The following is a 19,297-nucleotide window of genomic DNA, read 5'->3' on the forward strand; positions in this document are numbered from 1 at the left end:
TTCGTTTTGGGGTTCAGGGCTCTGTAGGAACCCATGCATTAGAGGCAGTTCTCGACTTACGATAAATCGATGAATTGTTTAGTGACTGTTCAAAATTACAACGACACTGAAAAAAGTGACTTACGATCGGCTTTCACACTTACGACCGTTGCAGCCTCCCCGGGGTCAAAATTTGGATGCTTGGCAACTGGCTCGTATTTATGATTGCCTCAGTGTCCCCGGGGGTCACGTGACCCCCCTTTGCGACCTTTGGATAAGCAAAGTCAATGGGGAAGCTGGATCCACTTAACAACCATGTTACTAACTTAATTTCAGTGATTCGTTTAAGAACTGTGGCAAGGAAGCATGTAAAATGGAGCAAAACTCACTGAGCAACTGTCTCATTTAGTAACAAGAAATTTGGGGCTCAGGTTATGGCTGTAAGTCAAGCACTACCTATATAACAGCCTGAAATACAGAGAGATTTTTTATAAAGAGGCTTTTTTTTTTCTTTTTTTGCAAAGGGACAAAAATAGTAAGCAATTGAGGAAAATTCACAATAGCCATTGAATGTCCCTCCTGGTGATCCTTCTTTTACCTTCCCTAAAATAGAACTCAATATAGCTCCCTCCTCACCCCCCCCCCCCGCTTGAAATGAAAGCTAAGGTCCACAATTACATATTTGGTCTTGCAAGTGGGGGAATAAAAAAAAAATCATTAAACCTTTACTAAACCGGTCTCGTCTTTTTCATTTTCTCTCCCTTTGCTTCATCATGGATATCTAAAAGGACAGTTGGAACCGATAAATGAGGTGAGTTAATCTGATGAGTCACCCTTTCTCTTGACACACAGAACGAGACCGTCGTGTGTGTGTGTGTGTGTGTGTGTATGTTTTCCCTTCGCCCCTTCGTCTGGCTTTCTACGCTTGGTGGTGCAAAATTGTGTGGGTAAAAATACACCTTGGTTTCCTGTGGCTAAACAGCCAAGGATTTTTTTTCTTTTTCTTTTTTTCCTTTAACAAGGAGAACTGTGGCTGGTGGGTTTTTGTTGTTTTTGGTTTGGCTGCAGATAATTTCATGTGCTGTCAGTCCACTGGTGTACAAGATTTCTAGTCCTCATGTTATGGGAGAGGATAGGGAATCCCCAGTTGCTCTGCTCGGACGATCTCTTTGAGGTACACGTCGTCCTTGACTTAGGATCATTGACTTATTTCGGACTTACAACAGGACTGGGAAAAGTGATAGTCCTCATACTTATGACCGTCACAGCATCCCCCCAGTCGGGTGATCGACACGGGGGCATTTGGCAACCCCATGTTTGCGGTGTCCCAGAGTTACGTGATCGCCATCTGCGATCTTCCCAGCCCGCTTCTGAATAGGCCAGACTCACTTAGTGCCTACATAATTCATTTAACTTCAGTGATTCGCTTAACAATCATGGGAAAACAGGTCGTTAAACAGGGCATGGCTTACTTGACTGCCTTGCTTAGCAATAGAAATTCTGGCCTGTATTGTAAGTCAAGGGCTTACAATACAGCTGTAGAGGTACGATATAAACTGGAAGTGATTTGGTATATAGGTTTGTGTTTATATTTTTAGTTTATTCCCTGCGACAGTAAGAAATTAACACCTGGTCCAGTTGTTTTCCTTCTTCACCACTGTAGTATACATCGGGATGGGCAACTAAGTCAAGTTTACAGCTAGGCTTCAACTTCCAGAACTCCTGAGCCAGCACAGTCCAGACCCAGAATTCCTTAGCATGGCTGGCTCAGGAATTCTGGGAATTGAAGTCCACAGGTTGAAAAGTTGACATAGTTACCCATCTTTCCGTCTCTGATCTCTTGATCTTCTCTGACTTCAAACTTGAGAAGTCCTAGAGCAGGGGGTCTTCAAACTTGGCCCTTTTTTGACTTGTGGACTTCAACTCCCAGAATTCCTCAGCCAGGCACACTGGGAGTTGAAGTCCACAAGTCATACAAGGGCCAAGTCTGAAGACCCCTGTCCTAGAGAGATGTTATGTTTTTGGTCTTGTGGATGCCAAGGGCTTTGGAATGAATACCATCCTTTTAATTGATAAGGTTTCTTCTGGAAAAAAAACACACTAATGGAGCCCTAACGTGCAACTCAATTTAAAATCTTAGTTTGGGGCTAAAGCAACATTTCAGTGGCTCCCACAGGGCTCCATTGGGGAGGGGGGGGCCCTGAGAGGTCCTCTCGGAGCTGTCCAGGGTCCTGATTCATTACCAACTGCTCTCATAGATTTGGTTTGGCCAATTGTAATTATTCAATTTCTTCTTCTTTTATTCAAAAGATTAACATCCAAAATCCAAAAGAAGACAGTTGAACAGAGACAGAACAAACCCCCCCCCCCAAAAATATTGGGAAAAACTTTTTTTTTCCCCACTGGTTTGGCTAATTGTGATTTGCTTCCCTGAAACCTGGACTTCATCTTTGTTTTATCATCCCTTGACGCATGATGCTCACACCCTATTCCCCCCTCCCCATGTGGTGCTTGTTTTGAAAAGTCCAGAACTGGTTGACCTTTCCTTCATGATCTGATTCACTCACACGGCTTCTATTGCTTTTCAAAGCACGAAAGCTTTCCTCATTTTTTTAAACGCTTGCTCCATTCCGTGAAGACGATGGATTATAAAAATGTACAGCAAGGTTTAAATTCTCTCGATTCCGCTCACGGTAAAGCACTGAAATTCTTCCAGCTTGGCATGTATTTTATTGGCTTGAGTTAGTGTAGCGGAAACCATAGGCTTTTCTTTGTGGGCAAATTCTGGAATCTTCTCACTTAATTAGGATTTGTTTTAATTTATGAGCCTTTATTCCTCTTCTACATCTTCCATTCTTAGCAGGGGGTTTGGAAAACATTTTGCCCTGTGCATTACAATTCTACAAGAATGTTAGCTTGCAGGAAAACTCAAGATCCAGCACGGATGGCTGGGGAATTCTGGGAGATGAAGTCTACAGGTTTTTAATTTGCCAAGGTTGGACATCCCTAGTTTAGCAGGTTGTTGGAACTTGGACTACAGTTTGAACAAACCTTATGCCAAACCATGGATTTTTAGCCAAGGTTTGGATGAGCCATAGGGGCTGGGGTCATGCTGACCCATAAGCCATGGTTTAGGAACCAGAGAAAATATAAAAAAAAGATCCTATTGTGGTTTTCATACCCATCTCCCTCTGCTTGGCTCTTGCTGGAAATTTTGGACACCGGCTCATATCGTTTCCAGTTTTCATGAATGATAGGTTTGATGTCCAGTATTCCAGACGTCGGAGAGAAAAATCTATCTCTGTGGTCACTAGGAGTCAAAACATGACTTGATAGTCCAACATCCAACAATATCCAGAAAGATCCAAGCTGACCAAAGCAGAATAAGCAAAAATCTAGATCTGTGATTACAGAGATGTACACACACACACACACAGCTGAAATCCTCCTGGGATCTGCCTGTTAAATTACAATTGTTTATCCTTGTTCACCGTCAGCTGCTTGTAATTCTGCTTTCTGGTTTCTAACGGCCTCAGGGCCTGTTGTCTAGAATCTCGGATCTTTTGCTGTGCAGATGGACCTGTCGCAACTGTTGTCAGAAGTGCTACGAGTGCAGCTGTTGCCAGTCCAACGAAGACGAGGTGGAAATCCTGGGGCCTTTTCCAGCCCAAACCCCTCCCTGGTTGTAAGTTTGGGAGTGTTTCGAAGGCACCGTTTATTTGAAGGGTGGTTCGGAGGAGGTCACCGAGTTTGGTAATGAAAGGTCTGCAAGAAAGCCATCCAACTCAGAGACCCACCAAGGACCCTTCCGTTATATAATGCTCCCAATTTAATGGCAGGTTTCTTCAAGCTAATAGTAAACAGCATCCTAATTAAGAACGAAGCCACTAGTATAGTGATGGCGAACCTTTTAGAGACCGAGTGCCCAAACTGCAACCCAAAACCCACTTATGTATCGCCGGGTGTTGGGTGGGCGTGGCCCATTGGGTGGGCGTGGCTGCGGTGGTAACGGCAGACTGGGTGGGACTAAAAAGTTCAATCAATCAATTCCAACTTTGCAAGATCTTTTTTTCCCCGTGAGAAGATGAAATTGACTGATTGATTGAACCTTTTTTTTTTTGCACACGGCGGCAGAGGCCTAAAGCGAAAAGGTTTTATAAAACCAGGCTGAAGGCCTAGGACTGGGGTGACGGTGTGCGTGCCCACAGAGAGGGCTCTGAGTGCCGCCTCTGGCACCCGTGCCATAGGTTCACCACCACTGCACTAGTATATAAAAGAGCAAACCCTACAGCCTTCTAGCACTGATGTTATCTAGTTTGGTAATGAAATGTCTGCAAGAAAAAAAACCAAGCTCAGTGACCACCAAGAACTACTACTACTACTACTACTACTACTACTACTACTACTACTACTACTACTACTACTACTNTCAACTTCCAGAACTCCTGAGCCAGCACAGTCCAGACCCAGAATTCCTTAGCATGGCTGGCTCAGGAATTCTGGGAATTGAAGTCCACAGGTTGAAAAGTTGACATAGTTACCCATCTTTCCGTCTCTGATCTCTTGATCTTCTCTGACTTCAAACTTGAGAAGTCCTAGAGCAGGGGGTCTTCAAACTTGGCCCTTTTATGACTTATGGACTTTAAACTCCCAGAATTCCTCAGCCAGGCATGCTGGCTGAAGAATTCTGGGAGTTGAAGTCCACAAGTCATACCAGGGCCAAATCTGAAGACCCCTGTCCTAGAGAGATGTTATGTTTTTGGTCTTGTGTATGCCAAGGGCTTTGGAATGAGTACCATCCTTTTAATTGATAAGTTTTCTTCTGGAAAAAAAAAAAACTAATGGAGCCCTAACGTGCAACTCAATTTAAAATCTTAGTTTGGGGCTGAAGCAACATTTCAGTGGCTCCCACAGGGCTCCATTGGGGGTGTGGGGTGTGGAGAGGTCCTCTCGGAGCTGTCCAGGGTCCTGATTCATTACCAACTGCTCTCATAGATTTGGTTTGGCCAATTGTAATTATTCAATTTCTTCTTCTTTTAGTCAAAAGATTAACATCCAAAATCCAAAAGAAGACAGTTGAACAGAGACAGAACAACCCCCCCCCAAAAAAAATATTGGGAAAAACTTTTTTTTTCCCCACACTGGTTTGGCCAATTGTGATTTGCTTCCCTGAAACCTGGACTTCATCTTTGTTTTATCATCCCTTGATGCATGATGCTCACACCCTATTCCCCCCCCCATGTGGTGCTTGTTTTGAAAAGTCCAGAACTGGTTGACCTTTCCTTCATGATCTGATTCACTCACACGGCTTCTATTGCCTTTCAAAGCACGAAAGCTTTCCTCATTTTTTTAAACGCTTGCTCCATTCCGTGAAGACGATGGATTATAAAAATGTACAGCAAGGTTTAAATTCTCTCGATTCCGCTCACGGTAAAGCACTGAAATTCTTCCAGCTTGGCATATATTTTATTGGCTTGAGTTAGTGTAGCGGAAACCATAGGCTTTTCTTTGTGGGCATATTCTGGAATCTTCTCACTTAATTAGGATTTGTTTTAATTTATGAGACTTTATTCCTCTTCTGCATCTTCCATTCTTAGCAGGGGGTTTGGAAAACATTTTGCCCTGTGCATTACAATTCTACAAGAATGTAAGCTTGCAGGAAAACTCAAGATCCAGCACGGATGGCTGGGGAATTCTGGGAGATGAAGTCTACAGGTTTTTAATTTGCCAAGGTTGGACATCCCTAGTTTAGCAGGTTGTTGGAACTTGGACTACAGTTTGAACAAACCTTATGCCAAACCATGGATTTTTAGCCAAGGTTTGGATGAGCCATAGGGGCTGGGGTCATGCTGACCCATAAGCCATGGTTTAGGAACCAGAGAAAATCAAAAAAAGAATCCTATTGTGGTTTTCATACCCATCTCCCTCTGCTTGGCTCTTGCTGGAAATTTTGGACACCGGCTCACATCGTTTCCAGTTTTCATGAATGATAGGTTTGATGTCCATTATTCCAGAAGTCGGAAAGAAAAATCTATCTCTGTGGTCCCTAGGAGTCAAAAAATGACTTGATAGTCCAACATCCAACAATATCCAGAAAGATCCAAGCTGACCAAAGCAGAATAAGCAAAAATCTAGATCTGTGATTACAGAGATGTAAACACACACACACACACACACACACACACACACACACACACACACACACACACACGGAGCTGAAATCCTCCTGGGATCTGCCTGTTAAATTACAATTGTTTATCCTTGTTCACCGTCAGCTGCTTGTAATTCTGCTTTCTGGTTTCTAACGGCCTCAGGGCCTGTTGTCTAGAATCTCGGATCTTTTGCTGTGCAGATGGACCTGTCGCAACTGTTGTCAGAAGTGCTACGAGTGCAGCTGTTGCCAGTCCAATGAAGACGAGGTGGAAATCCTGGGGCCTTTTCCAGCCCAAACCCCTCCCTGGTTGTAAGTTTGGGAGTGTTTCGAAGGCACCGTTTATTTGAAGGGTGGTTCGGAGGAGGTTACTTAGTTTGGTGATGAAATGTCTGCAAGAAAGCCATCCAACTCAGAGTCCCACCAAGGACCCTTCCATTATATAATGCTCCCAATTTAATGGCAGGTTTCTTCAAGCTAATAGTAAACAGCATCCTAATTAAGAACCAAGCCACTAGTACAGTGATGGCAAACCTTTTAGAGACCGAGTGCCCAAACTGCAACCCAAAACCCACTTATGTATCGTCGGGTGCCGGGTGGGTGTGGCCCATTGGGTGGATGGGTGTGGCCCATTGGGTGGATGGGTGTGGCCCATTGGGTGGGCGTGGCTGCGGTGGTAACGGCAGACTGGGTGGAACTAAAAAGTTCAATCAATCAGTTCCAACTTTGCAAGATCTTTTTTTTTCCACGAGAAGATGAAATTGATTGATTGATTGAACCTTTTTTTTTTTTTGCACACGGCGACAAAGGCCTAAAGGGAAAAGGTTTTATAAAACCCAGCTGAAGGCCTAGGACTGGGGCGACAGTGCGCGTGCCCACAGAGAGGGCTCTGAGTACCGCCTCTGGCACCCGTGCCATAGGTTCGCCACCACTGCACTAGTATATAAAAGAGAGCAAATCCTACAGCCTTCTAGCACTAATGTTATCTAGTGTGGTAGTGAAATGTCTACAAGAAAAAAACCCAAGCTCAGTGACCACCAAGAACTACTACTACTACTACTACTACTACTACTACTACTACTACTACTACTTCTTCTTCTTCTTCTTCTTCTTCTTCTTCTTCTTCTTCTTCTTCTTCTTCTTCTTCTTCTTCTTCTTCTTCCTCCTCCTCCTCCTCCTCCTCCTCCTCCTCCTCCTCCTCTACTTGTGTCATCTACAAGCAGGGTATCCTTCCTTAATAAACATATACCGTATATTTGTGCCATCATAAGCAGGGTATCCTTCCTTTATAAATATTTATTTGTGCCATCTAGGGGGAGGATATCCTTTCCTTATATATATATACTGTATATATATTTACCATGTAGGAACAGGGCATTCTTTATAAGTATATATTTGTCCCCTTTATGAGCAGAATGTTCTTCCTTTATAAATAGATATATTTGTGCCAGCTACAAGCAGGATGTCCTTCCTTTATAAAGAAATATATATTTGGAGCTAGAGTCAGAGAAAGAGGTGTTAGGCATAATTTTATGTCAAAGAAGAAAAGCACTATGTATTTTCAATTATGGCACCTTCTGAGGGCTGACCTCAACTGGTCTGTCTCAAGGTAGCAAATCTTATTATGCTGATTTAACAAATATGGTGAGGACCCCTTTCTTTGTTGCCTCTCTAATAATGTGCTTTCCTATTGCTTCCCCCCCCCTTGTTGCTTTTATTTCTTTGAGATGAGAGCTGCGGGGGTGGGGGGGCTCTGAGGTGTTGTAGATCATAAGATAAATGACATGCCTGTTTCATTTTATATATATATATAAGCCTTGTATTCTGTGAAATTAAACTGGAAGCGTAGCTCCATTCTTCCTCTCAGCAGTTGCCCTTGTTAAGCAAAATCCGGAGCTTTTCAAAAGAAAGCAGAGCGAGTGAAAAGAATTGTAAATTAGCAGCAGCAATGGTTTGCTGGATGGGGAGGGGGGAGGATATTTGTTTTCTGTTTGCATTAGTTTTTTTTTAAAAAAATGAATTTATTTATTTTGATTTTTTTTTTAAAATTCAAGATGATGTATATTTTTAGTACTCCCTCCTTCTCCTCCTATTTTCCCCACAGTAACAAATACGTGAGGTGGGATGGACTGAGAGACAAGGATTGGCCCAAAGTCACCCAGCTGTCATTCCTACAGTAGCTAAGGCAGAACTAGAATTCACAGTCTCCTGGTGATTGGTCCAAAGTCACCCAGCCGGCTTTCATGTCTAAGGTGGACTAGAACTCACTGTCTCCTGGTGATTGGCCCAAAGTCTCCCAGCTGGCTTTCATGTCCAAGGCGGACTAGAATTCACAGTCTCCTGGTGATTGGCCCAAAGCCACCCAGCTGGCTTTCATGTCCAAGGCGGACTAGAATTCACAGTCTCCTGGTGTTGGCCCAAAGTCTCCCAGCTGGCTTTCATGTCCAAGGCGGACTAGAATTCACAATCTCCTGGTGTTGGCCCAAAGTCTCCCAGCTGGCTTTCATGTCCAAGGCGGACTAGAACTCACAGTCTCCTGGTGATTGGCCCAAAGCCACCCAGCTGGCTTTCATGTCCAAGGCGGACTAGAACTCACAGTCTCCTGGTGATTGGCCCAAAGCCACCCAGCTGGCTTTCATGTCCAAGGCGGACTAGAATTCACAGTCTCCTGGTGATCGGCCCAAAGCCACCCAGCCGGCTTTCATGTCTAAGACAGGACTGGAACTTACCATCTCTTGGTCATTGGCCCAAAGTCACCTAGCCAGCTTTCATGTCTTAAGGCAGAACTAGAACTCACAGTTTCATGCTGATTGGCTGCATGTCACCCAGCCAGCTTTCATGCCTAAAGTGTGACTAGAACTCACTAACTCTTGGTTTCTAGTCTCTCTCAGTCTTGGCCAATGTAAGACCTGTGGACTTCAACTCCCGGAATTCCCTAGCCAGCATCCTGAGGAAATTTCAGCTGTTTGGCCTTCAGTTCACAACTTAAAGCTCCTCAGCCTATCTGGTTGGAGAATTCTGGGAGTTGGTCCATATTTCTTAAAGTTGTCATGGTTGAGAAACAGTAGTCTAGGGTCTACTGTCCCATCATCTAGTGTCTCTCATCTATTTTGAGAGTTTAGAAAAAAATTCAGAGAAGAGCAACTAAGATGATCAAAGGCCTGGAGGCTAAAACATACAAAGAACGGTTGCGGGACTTGGGTTTGGCCAGTCTAAAGAAAAGAAGAAATAGGGGAGACAAGATAGCAGTGTTCCAGTATCTGAGGGGCTGCCACAAGGCAGAGGGGGCCAGGTTGTTGTTCATCAGAGCACCAGAGGGAAGGATGAGAAATAATGGTTGGAAACTGATCAAGGAGAGAAGCAACCTGGAATTAAGGAGAAACTTCCTGACAATGAGGACAATCAACCAGTGGAACAGCTTACCCCCAGAAATAGTAGGCGCTCCATCACTGGAGATTTTTAAAAAGAGGCTAGACAGTCACCTGTCTGAGATGGTATAGGTTCTCCTGCTTGAGCGGGGGGCTGGACTAGAAGACCTCCAAGGTCCCTTCCAGCTCTATTTTATTGTTTTTTTTTACACTCCATGTATGTTCTATCGTCAATGCACTCATGAAGTCAAAAAAGGGTTTATTTTTTCCTCAAAAGTCCAGGCACTTGCATGCTCATGGTCCAGGGGAAGAAAACGAGGAATGGAAGCGTTGCCTGGATGATTCCAAGATTTGATCTTTCCAACAGGCTAAGCAATCGAAGTGAAGACAAAAATGGCAACACGGATAACGCAACGGGTGAACCACCCCCAACCCCTCAGAATGTTTCACTGGACAGAAGACGGTCGTCCACGGAGACCTCCCGTTCCACTTACAGCCTTACAAGACGAATTTCGAGTAAGTTAGCTGGTGATCAGAGAAGCCGGACCACACCTGACCGCCATCTTGGCAGATAGGATGGGTGGAGCTTGATGGAAAAGGAACTTAGTTATCCTGATGATAGATAGGTCCTCTTTAACTACCTTTACCTTAAGTACCTTTTACATTTAACCCGGACCAGTGAAAACCCAAATGATAGGGAGTGCCCCGCCGATTTATCAGTCAACGAATCCTGCAAATTCAGATAATGCAGGAAGCAAATTAAATATGTCGTGCAAATACAAAGTCTTGGAAAATGAATGTTCTCTGCAATCTACTTTCTCACTTGCTCCCATGCCTGCTCATTTTTTTTTATAAAAAAAAACAAACACTTTCTGCCTCAGACACACACACCTACATTCTGGAACAAAGGTATAGGTAGATAGATAGTTCTCAACTTACAACTGTTTGTTTAGTGACCGTTCAAAGTGACAGTGGCATTGGAAAAAAAGTGATCGATGAGCGCTTTTCACACAACTGTGGCAGCCTCCCCCCTGGTCACCTGATCAACATTCAGCCGCTGGGCAACTGACTCACATTTGTGACGGTCGCAGCGTCCCGGGGTCATGTGATCGCTTTATGCGATCTTCTGACACGCAAAGTCAATGGGGAAGCCAGATTCACTTAATGACGATGTTACTAACTTAACAACTGCAGTGATTCGCTTCACAACGGTGGCAAGAAAGGTTGTTAACATGGGGCAAATCTCCATGAACCGTCTTGGTTAGCAATGGAACTTTTGGGCTGAATTGTTGTAAGCTGAGGACTACCTGTACACACACAGCCACCCATGTAACACACACACATATATTCTGGAAGAAAAGCAAATTCTTCCCCCTTTTTTTATCAGCCCCCCCCCCCCAAAAAACCCTGCACAGATATGTCCAGGCCTTTTAGCAGGAGTTCAACTGAATCCAAAGCATTTTTCCCTTTTGGATGACTGCTGACTGCGACTTTCTGCCCTTTTTTTAAAAAAATATCCTGTTTTTTCCTCCCTCTCATCCAGGTCTAGAGCTGAGGAGACCAAGTTCTCCCCTGGTTGACATTAAGCCCATCGAGTTTGGAATTCTAGGCTCCAAAAAGGAGATTGTCCAGCCCAGCATCCTGCGGAAAACCTACACTCCGGATGAGTATTTTAGGAAATTCGAGCCAGGACTGTATTCCCTTGATTCAAATAACGACGATCTGGATTCCTTGACGGACGAAGAGATCTTAGCCAAGTATCAGCTGGGGAAGCTCCATTTTAGCACTCAGTACGACCTCTTGCACAACTATCTCATCGTCCGGGTCATTGAAGCCAAGGACCTGCCTCCCCCCATCTCCTACGATGGCGCCAGGCAAGACATGGCCCACTCAAACCCCTATGTGAAGATCTGTCTCCTTCCCGACCAGAAGAACTCAAAGCAGACGGGGGTCAAGCGTAAGACCCAGAACCCCATCTTTGAAGAGAGGTACATGTTCGACATCCCGTTTTTGGAAGCTCAGAGGAGGACTCTGCTCTTGACCGTGGTGGATTTTGACAAATTTTCACGCCACTGTGTCATCGGGAAGGTGTCCATGCCGTTGAGTGAGGTGGACCTGGTGAAGGGCGGCCACTGGTGGAAAGCGCTGGTGCCCAGTTCTCAGGTAACTTGTGGGTTTCCATTCAATGAATTCAAAGGGCATTTTATTTTTATTTTTTTTAATTGTTCTTTTAATTTGCTGGGTTTGGTTTTAAGGACTCAGCTGCAGTGATATTTCTTAGGCCATTTTAGCCTCAGGTTGTTTATAGTTTCTCCTTTTGACTATAGTGGAGTTCCTTTCCTTTCCTTTCCTTTCCTTTCCTTTCCTTTCCTTTCCTTTCCTTCCCTTCCCTTCCCTTCCCTTCCCTTCCCTCTTGCTTCCCTTCCCTTCCTTTCCCATCTTTTGCCTTTCCTTTCCTTTCCTTCCCTTCCCTTCCCTTCCCTTCCCTTCCCATCCCATCTTTCGCCTTTCCTTCCCTTCCCTTCCCTTCCCTTCCTTTCCTTTCCTTTCCTTTCCTTTCCTTTCCTTTCCTTTCCTTTCCTTTCCTTTCCTTTCCTTTCCTTTCCTTTCCTTGTCTTTCCTTTCCTTTCCTTTCCTTTCCTTTCCTTTCCTCCCCTCCCCTCTCCTCCCCTCCCCCACCCCATCCCCATCCTTCCCTTCGCAATTTCAAAAAACGAATTCAGCTTGTACTGCATTGCATTAAAAAAAGTGACACATCAAGAATCCTTGTTCGCAGTGTTTGATTCAGCTTGCCCTTTTCTGTTGCAGAACGAAGTTGAGCTGGGAGAGCTTTTGCTCTCATTAAACTACCTTCCCAGTGCGGGGAGACTCAATGTGGACATAATTAGAGCAAAGCAGTTACTGCAGACTGATATGAGCCAAGGGTCAGGTAGGGTTTTGTGTGAATGCAGGTGTGTATTTTGTTATTGGACTGGGAGCATGTAGATGAACATGGGAGTGTTTTCCCCAATGTATTTATATAACACTGGTTGTAGTCTTTTCCCCCTAGTATTATTATTATCGAGAGCCAGTTTGGTGTAAGGGTTAAGGCACCTGGCTAGGAATCTGAAGACCACCCCTCCTGCTCCTTCCTAGGGCACAAAACCAGCTGGGTGATCGTGGGCCAGTCCCTCTCTCTCAGCCCTAGGAAGGAGGCAATGGCAAACCACTTCTGAAATCTTGCCAAGAAAACGGCAGGAACCTGTCCAGCCAGCTGTCAGGAGTCAAAACAGACTCAAAAGTATCTCTTCTCTTCTCTTCTCTTCTCTTCTCTTCTCTTCTCTTCTCTTCTCTTCTCTTCTCTTCTCTTCTCTTCTCTTCTCTTCTCTTCTCTTCTCTTCTCTCTCCTCTGATCTATCTATCCACAGTATTCTTTGATCTCTCTCTCTTCCCCACATCCCTTCCTACTTACCTATCATGTATCTAGAAATTATTTATCTATCAGCCATCTATTGGTTCTTTGTGCTATTATTTATCTATCAGCTCTTTGATTATCTATCTATCTATCTATCTATCTATCTATCTATCTATCTATCTATCTATCTATCTATCTATCCATCTATCAGTTCTTTGAACTATCATTCATCTTATCTATTTGATTATCTATCTGTCTGTCTATCTCAGTTCTTTGATCTATCTATCATTTATCTGATCTATCTATCTATCTATCTATCTATCTATCTATCTATCTATCTATCTATCTATCTATCTACCCCTGTTCTTTGATCTATCTATTCATTTTATCTGTCTCTGTCTCTATCTATCTATCTCTGTTCTTTGATCTATCATCTATTCATTTTATCTGTCTGTCTGTCTGTCTGTCTATCTATCTATCTATCTATCTATCTATCTATCTATCTATCTATCTGTTCTTTGATCTATCATCTATTCATTTTATCTATCTGTCTATCTATCTATCTATCTATCTATCTATCTATCTATCTATCTATCTATCTATCTATTCTTTGATCTATCATCTATTCATTTTATCTATCTATCTATCTATCTATCTATCTATCTATCTATCTATCTCTGTTCTTTGATCTATCATCTATTCATTTTATCTATCTGTCTATCTATCTATCTATCTATCTATCTATCTATCTATCTATCTATCTATTCTTTGATCTATCATCTATTCATTTTATCTATCTATCTATCTATCTATCTATCTATCTATCTATCTATCTATCTATCTATCTATCTATCTATCTATCTATCTATCTATCTATCTATCTATCTATCTATCATCTACCTACCTACCTACCTTAACAACATCTCACAAACGGGAGAAGAGAATGACTTAGTTCTTGATTCTTCTGCCCCATCAGGCACAGGATCTTCTGCCCCCTTTCCAGGCTTGATGCCTTGTTCTCAAGGCGGAGATGGTACAGCCGGCCTCTCTACCAAGGAGAATCTCCTTGGCTGTTGCCTTCAGCCCCAATCTGATTCCCTGCCCACTCCTTTCTGCTGAAGCTCTTGTTTTCCCTCAAAGAGACCAAGGGATCCGCTTCTCACTCTCCCCCCACAGTCTGATTGAAAGCAAACAGCACATTCTGACCTCTTGTGCTGAACAATAGCTGCCTCTCATTTGTCATTTGAAAAATTGAAATAGCAGGCCTCCTTCTTCGTCCAGAAGCGGCTTCTCTTTCTGAGGAGAGGTCAAGGCTGTTTCTTCCCCCCCCCCTTCCTTCAGAAAAAGGACCCCCTCCCCTTGCAGATTTTTCCACCATTTTGTTTTTTTACCATGGACGATTGTTTCCCCTGGAATGGAAAACGTGACCAATAACCGTGAAAAAAATTAAAATAAACACTCATATTTCCAGAGGAAAGTTATAAGAAATTTTTCTACCCCTGAGGATGAGGTGCTGTGGCCTTGAAAAAGGTGTGTGTTTCCCCCCCCCCCACACACACACACCTTCTATTCCTTAAAAGCCTGCATTGCTATACAGGTAATCCTGTACTTATGAGCACAACTGAGCCCAAACTTTTTGTTGCTAAGTGAGACACTTAAATGAGTTTTGCCCCATTTTACGAACTTTCTCGCCACAGTTGTTAAATGAATCACTGCAGTTCTTAAGTTAATAACAGGGTTGTTAAGGGTATCTGGCTCCCCCCGTTGACTTTGCTTGTCAGAAGCTCGCAAAAGGGGATCACGTGACCCCCCGGAACATTAAAACCGTCATAAATGTGAGTCAGTTGCCAAGCGTCTGAATTTTAATCACGTGATCAAGGGGAGGCTGCAACGGTCGTACGCCTGAAAAAGGTCATGTCACTTTTTTGCAGTGCTATTGGTCAAAGAATGCACTGTTGTAAGTTGAGGACCACCTGTATAATGCTGAATTTTTATTATAGTATATATTTAGCGACAATGAAAATATAACAACAATAAGGAAAAATACGCAGGACGATTCAAACCAGGAAGAAAGAGAGAGAACGCGAAAGAGAGAAACGATTCATACAGCATTAATATGGAACCAGCTTAACCTTTTAACATATAATTAAATGTAGATTATAGACCTAGGAATATTGCGCTCTCTTTTCCCATTTGTACAAACGCAAAACATTTTAAAGATGGATAGAGAGTATAAATGCTTTATCCACTCTTAACATCTGGCGGGTTGGTTTCTTTCCACCTACGTGGGACAATTCCCTAGACACAGCTTGAGATTTTCATAAAATGTCAAGTTCCATATTTTAGGAATATAAATGCCTCACATTTAATGGTTATGTGCTTCCCCAGAGTTGTGTAACATGTGTTTATGACTTGAAACCTAAAAACTTAGTCTGTAAAGGAGCATGACCAAATCATGCGAGTCAGACAGCCCTCAAATCTCTTATGGCGCCAACACACACAAAAATGGATATCCATCCTTTTTCATACAGTCTTCAAAGACGCCAATAAAATGGTATGAAATGTCTGGGAAAACAACTTCATCTCCAGATCATAAGAAATATGTTTCATGTTTCTTAAAACCTGAATAGAAGATTACGAGTCAACCATGATTGCCTTTAGGATGATAGCGCACCTCTTGAAACCACGGTTTCTTCTTGGTTTTCCGATTGGAATTGTGACTTACCATGACATGTGACTAGGGCATATATTTCCTGGTTTGCTCTTGGTTTAAGTAAACTCAGCAAACTATAATTACGCAAAATGAGAACAGAGGGTTAAAAAATAAATAGGATCTGGGTAAGCAAAGTAGGATCTCCAGCTTTAAAATTCACTCTGACTGGTTTTTGACTTGCTCAATAAACTAGGGTTCAAATAACTCGTAGCTTAATCTGATGCACGCATGGAGCTGTTCATTTGCCAAGCTGGAATTGTTTGTGCTTTCTGTTCAGATCCCTTTGTGAAAATCCAGCTTGTTCATGGGTTAAAGTTAGCCAAGACCAAGAAGACCTCCTGCATGAAGGCCACCATCGACCCTTTCTACAACGAGTCCTTCAGCTTCAAGGTGGCACAAGAAGAACTTGAAAATACTAGTCTGGTTTTCACAGGTATGTGACTCGTATCTTTCCAGTGTGTTTTTCGTGCAATACAATTAAGGACGTGTGGGGGGGGGGGAGAGCGAATTTCCACCAACATCTAAACATGACCGAATGGTGAAGGCTGTCTTGTAATTGTAGCATGCAGCCTGCACTGCGCCTGGTTCCTTTCTCCAGATCAGAAACCCTGATAATTATTGCAGGAGTGAGTCATCCCTTGCCAGCGTTTGGGAAAGGAAAGATGGTCAAAATAACATTCGCTGTTTAAAAAAAATAAAACAGCGATGCAGTTCCAGATCTTCTCCACCGTGTATTTCTTTTGCATCTACAACAGGACGGCGTTGTGTCCACATCTCTGTGGTTTTGTCCTGGGTGTGGCTTCTCTGGATGAGCTGCCCTAGCCTTGAAAATTGAAAATCAAGGCACCTTTGAAGAAGGGAAGAAGTTCCTGGGATCAATGGGCCATGCTCGGCAATTATTTAATTATGCTTTATTGAATGAACATGCCTTGAAGGTTTATGATGAAGCCATTAATCAAGACTGGCAAACATCTCCTCTGAGTTCAGGCAATAATCACACTGACGTTCATGCCACATTCTAAGCCCAAACCAAATCAACCTCATGATTGGTCAGCATGTTGTTCAACGTCATGATTGGTTGAGCTATCATTTCAACCATGACTGGCTGGGTTGGCCCTTCAACCTAAGCCAGCAAACATGGTTTAGAGACCATAATGTCTGAATTTAGACAATGTGTGAAATCAAAGGTCAACGCACAACAGGATCCTAGAGCGATGGGGCAAAATGAGGATGGGCAAATCAACGACGAGGCAATCAAGTAGCTTTTTCTGTGGGTGTGCTTTCTGCTCCATTTCAGCATAAATCAAGGTCTACCTATACTGCCCAATAGCAATAGCACTTAGACTTATATATACCGCTTCATAGTGTTTTACAGCCCTCTCCAAGGGGTTTACAGAGTCAGCCTATGGTCCCCAACAATCTGGGTCCCCATTTTACTGACCTCGGAAGGATGGAAGGTGAGTCAACTGTGAACCGGTCAGGATCGAACTGCGCCACCACAGTTCTTTGATCCAGTGGATTTGTTGGAACCTAATGATTAATTCATCATAGCTATTTTACACAATTAAAGCAGCAAATCTTTTGGTGTTATCACTTTGTTGCATTTTAGAATCTAATGACTATAGGCCTTCACAGTTTAAGGATGGATATTATATTATAGTTTAGACCAGTGGTTCTCAACCTTTTTAATGCCGCGACCCCAACCGGTCGTAAATCAAGGACTAAACCGGTCGTAAGTCGAGGACTAAACCGGTCGTAAGTCGAGGACTAAACCGGTCGTAAGTCGAGGACTACCCAACCGGTCGTAAGTCGAGGACTTTCCCTGCCCGGGAGCGCCACGCATGCATGGTTCCGCCCCCTGCGCCGGCCGAGGCGTAGCTGGCAAGCGGCAGAGACGGAGCAGGCCGACCACCAGCTGGCCCAGCCCAAGGGAGGTAAGGCACCCGCCGGAAAAGGGGAAACAAAATGGCGGACAAAAAAATGGTGGACAAAAAAAATGGCGGACAGCCTTGCTTGGCGACCCCCATGAAATGGTCGATCGACCCCAAATGGGGTCCCGACCCACAGGTTGAGAACCACTGGTTTAGACTGTGTTGTGTTTTGTCTACATGCAATTGACAGATTGTAGATTTTTATTTATTTTTTTTTTTTTTCAATATAAAATTTTTATTATTTTTATCATAGAAAAAAAAACATCACAAATATTACACAATACTATATGAAAACCCACCTCCCACCCCCCCGGACTTCCCAAACCTAGTCCCAGGATAATATTCAAATATAAGTAAACAAGTATTAATATCTCTAACTCCACAAAGTATATTATTCTACATGAGTAGGTAAAATATAAAAGAACAAATTTACTGAAAACCTAAATTATATTCCACCAGTAGATTTTTATTTGTTGTTTATTATTTTAGTCTAGAATTTTTAACTGGATATTCCTTGAATGTTTTTAATTTGTTCCGGTCTTTGACTATAATAAGCACTGACTTGACTGGACAGAGGTTCTTGTTTTTTAAAATGGTTTCTCTTTTGCCCATAACTTCTATTCTGCAACTTTTGTAGATCCCTTTTTCAGAGGGGAAACTTTTCTGCTGAGTTTGGACTGCTTTTGTATCGTGTTGTATTGTCAGTTTTCAGGCATCTCTCTCCCTCCCCCCTCTCTCTCTCTCCCTCCCTCCCCCTCCCTCCCTCTCCCTCTCCCTTTCTCCCTCCCTCTCTCTCCCTCCCTCCCCCCACTTTTTTTTATTCCTCCAGTCTACGGCCACAACGTGAAAAGCAGCAACGACTTCATCGGGAGAATTGTCATTGGCCAGTATTCGACAGGCTCCTCAGAGTCCAAGCACTGGCGACGGATGCTCACCTCCCACCGTACCGCTATTGAGCAGTGGCACAGCCTCCGCTCGCGAGCCGAGTGTGACCGAGTCTCGCCAGCTTCCCTGGAGGTGACGTGAGCCACCAATGCTGCTCCAGAGGCCCGTCAGACCAGTCCCCTCCATGCACGCCGTATACAAGTTCATTGCCTTTGGATTGACCATCCACAACCGTTGGCAGCCCAATGTTTGCCATTGATCACTGAGTTTTGGTCATCTTCAAGTCTCACCTGCAGTTTTAGTTGTCTCAGGTTCATGGACGCACCCTTATCCAAGATGCTCTTGTCGTTGTTGAGGAAGCCTGGGCTTTTGGAAAGATGTCCATGGTTTGAAGGCCTCCTTTGATTGCCCCCCAGCATTAACCATCTAGGACAGATCATTAGCCATACAAAACGCTGGGCTACATCGACATTTTTCTGTCCTTATTGCTCCACCATAACTCTCCATTCCTACGGTCCGTTGTCTTAGACAATGCCAATTCCCCCATGTGCTCTCTTTGGTGAATGTCTGGTGAACCAGCTAGAAGCTCTGACAGTATTTTAGCAGTAGAGTGTAGGGCGAAGTCTGTGGTGTCTAAATCCCGTCTTTTGTTCTTGTGGTGGCTTGACAAAATATCACGTGTGCTTCTGTGTCTCGAATGGTCCACATGGGTGATGACCAGGGGAGGCCAAAGGCTCTTTCCCCCACAACCACGCTTGTTTGTCCCACATTTTATCTGACGGATCCCACAGCCAGAGTGGACCACCGCAGGATCAAGAATGGGTGAGCCACATGGATTCCACAGGGGAACCGCTATAGGTTGGAAGCAAGGAGAGG

At 43.6% G+C, this 19,297-nt stretch overlaps 1 protein-coding gene across 1 annotated transcript; it reads left to right on the top strand.

Annotated features, from left to right (window-relative positions):
• The first annotated feature begins 413 nt into the window (after positions 1–413).
• Positions 414–18,562, top strand: SYT17 (synaptotagmin 17). The gene is made up of 8 exons (XM_015826342.1): positions 414–419; positions 773–790; positions 3,516–3,664; positions 9,866–10,014; positions 11,042–11,661; positions 12,307–12,427; positions 15,883–16,038; positions 18,366–18,562. Exons 1-8 carry the CDS (start codon positions 414–416, stop codon positions 18,560–18,562), a joined length of 1,416 nt encoding a protein of 471 aa, XP_015681828.1.
• Positions 18,563–19,297: the final 735 nt, after the last annotated feature.

The sequence above is a fragment of the Protobothrops mucrosquamatus genome, unplaced genomic scaffold (assembly GCF_001527695.2).
Source record: "Protobothrops mucrosquamatus isolate PMUCROS unplaced genomic scaffold, P.Mucros_1.0 scaffold_209, whole genome shotgun sequence".
Taxonomy (NCBI): Eukaryota; Metazoa; Chordata; class Lepidosauria; order Squamata; family Viperidae; genus Protobothrops; species Protobothrops mucrosquamatus.

Bases quoted from the DNA above. Each gene is read 5' to 3' on its own strand.
- SYT17 (XM_015826342.1), top strand. The intron at 3,665-9,865 runs GTAAGTTTGGGA...TCTTTCCAACAG, and splicing joins GCCCAAACCCCTCCCTGGTT to GCTAAGCAATCGAAGTGAAG. The intron at 12,428-15,882 runs GTAGGGTTTTGT...CTTTCTGTTCAG, and splicing joins TGATATGAGCCAAGGGTCAG to ATCCCTTTGTGAAAATCCAG.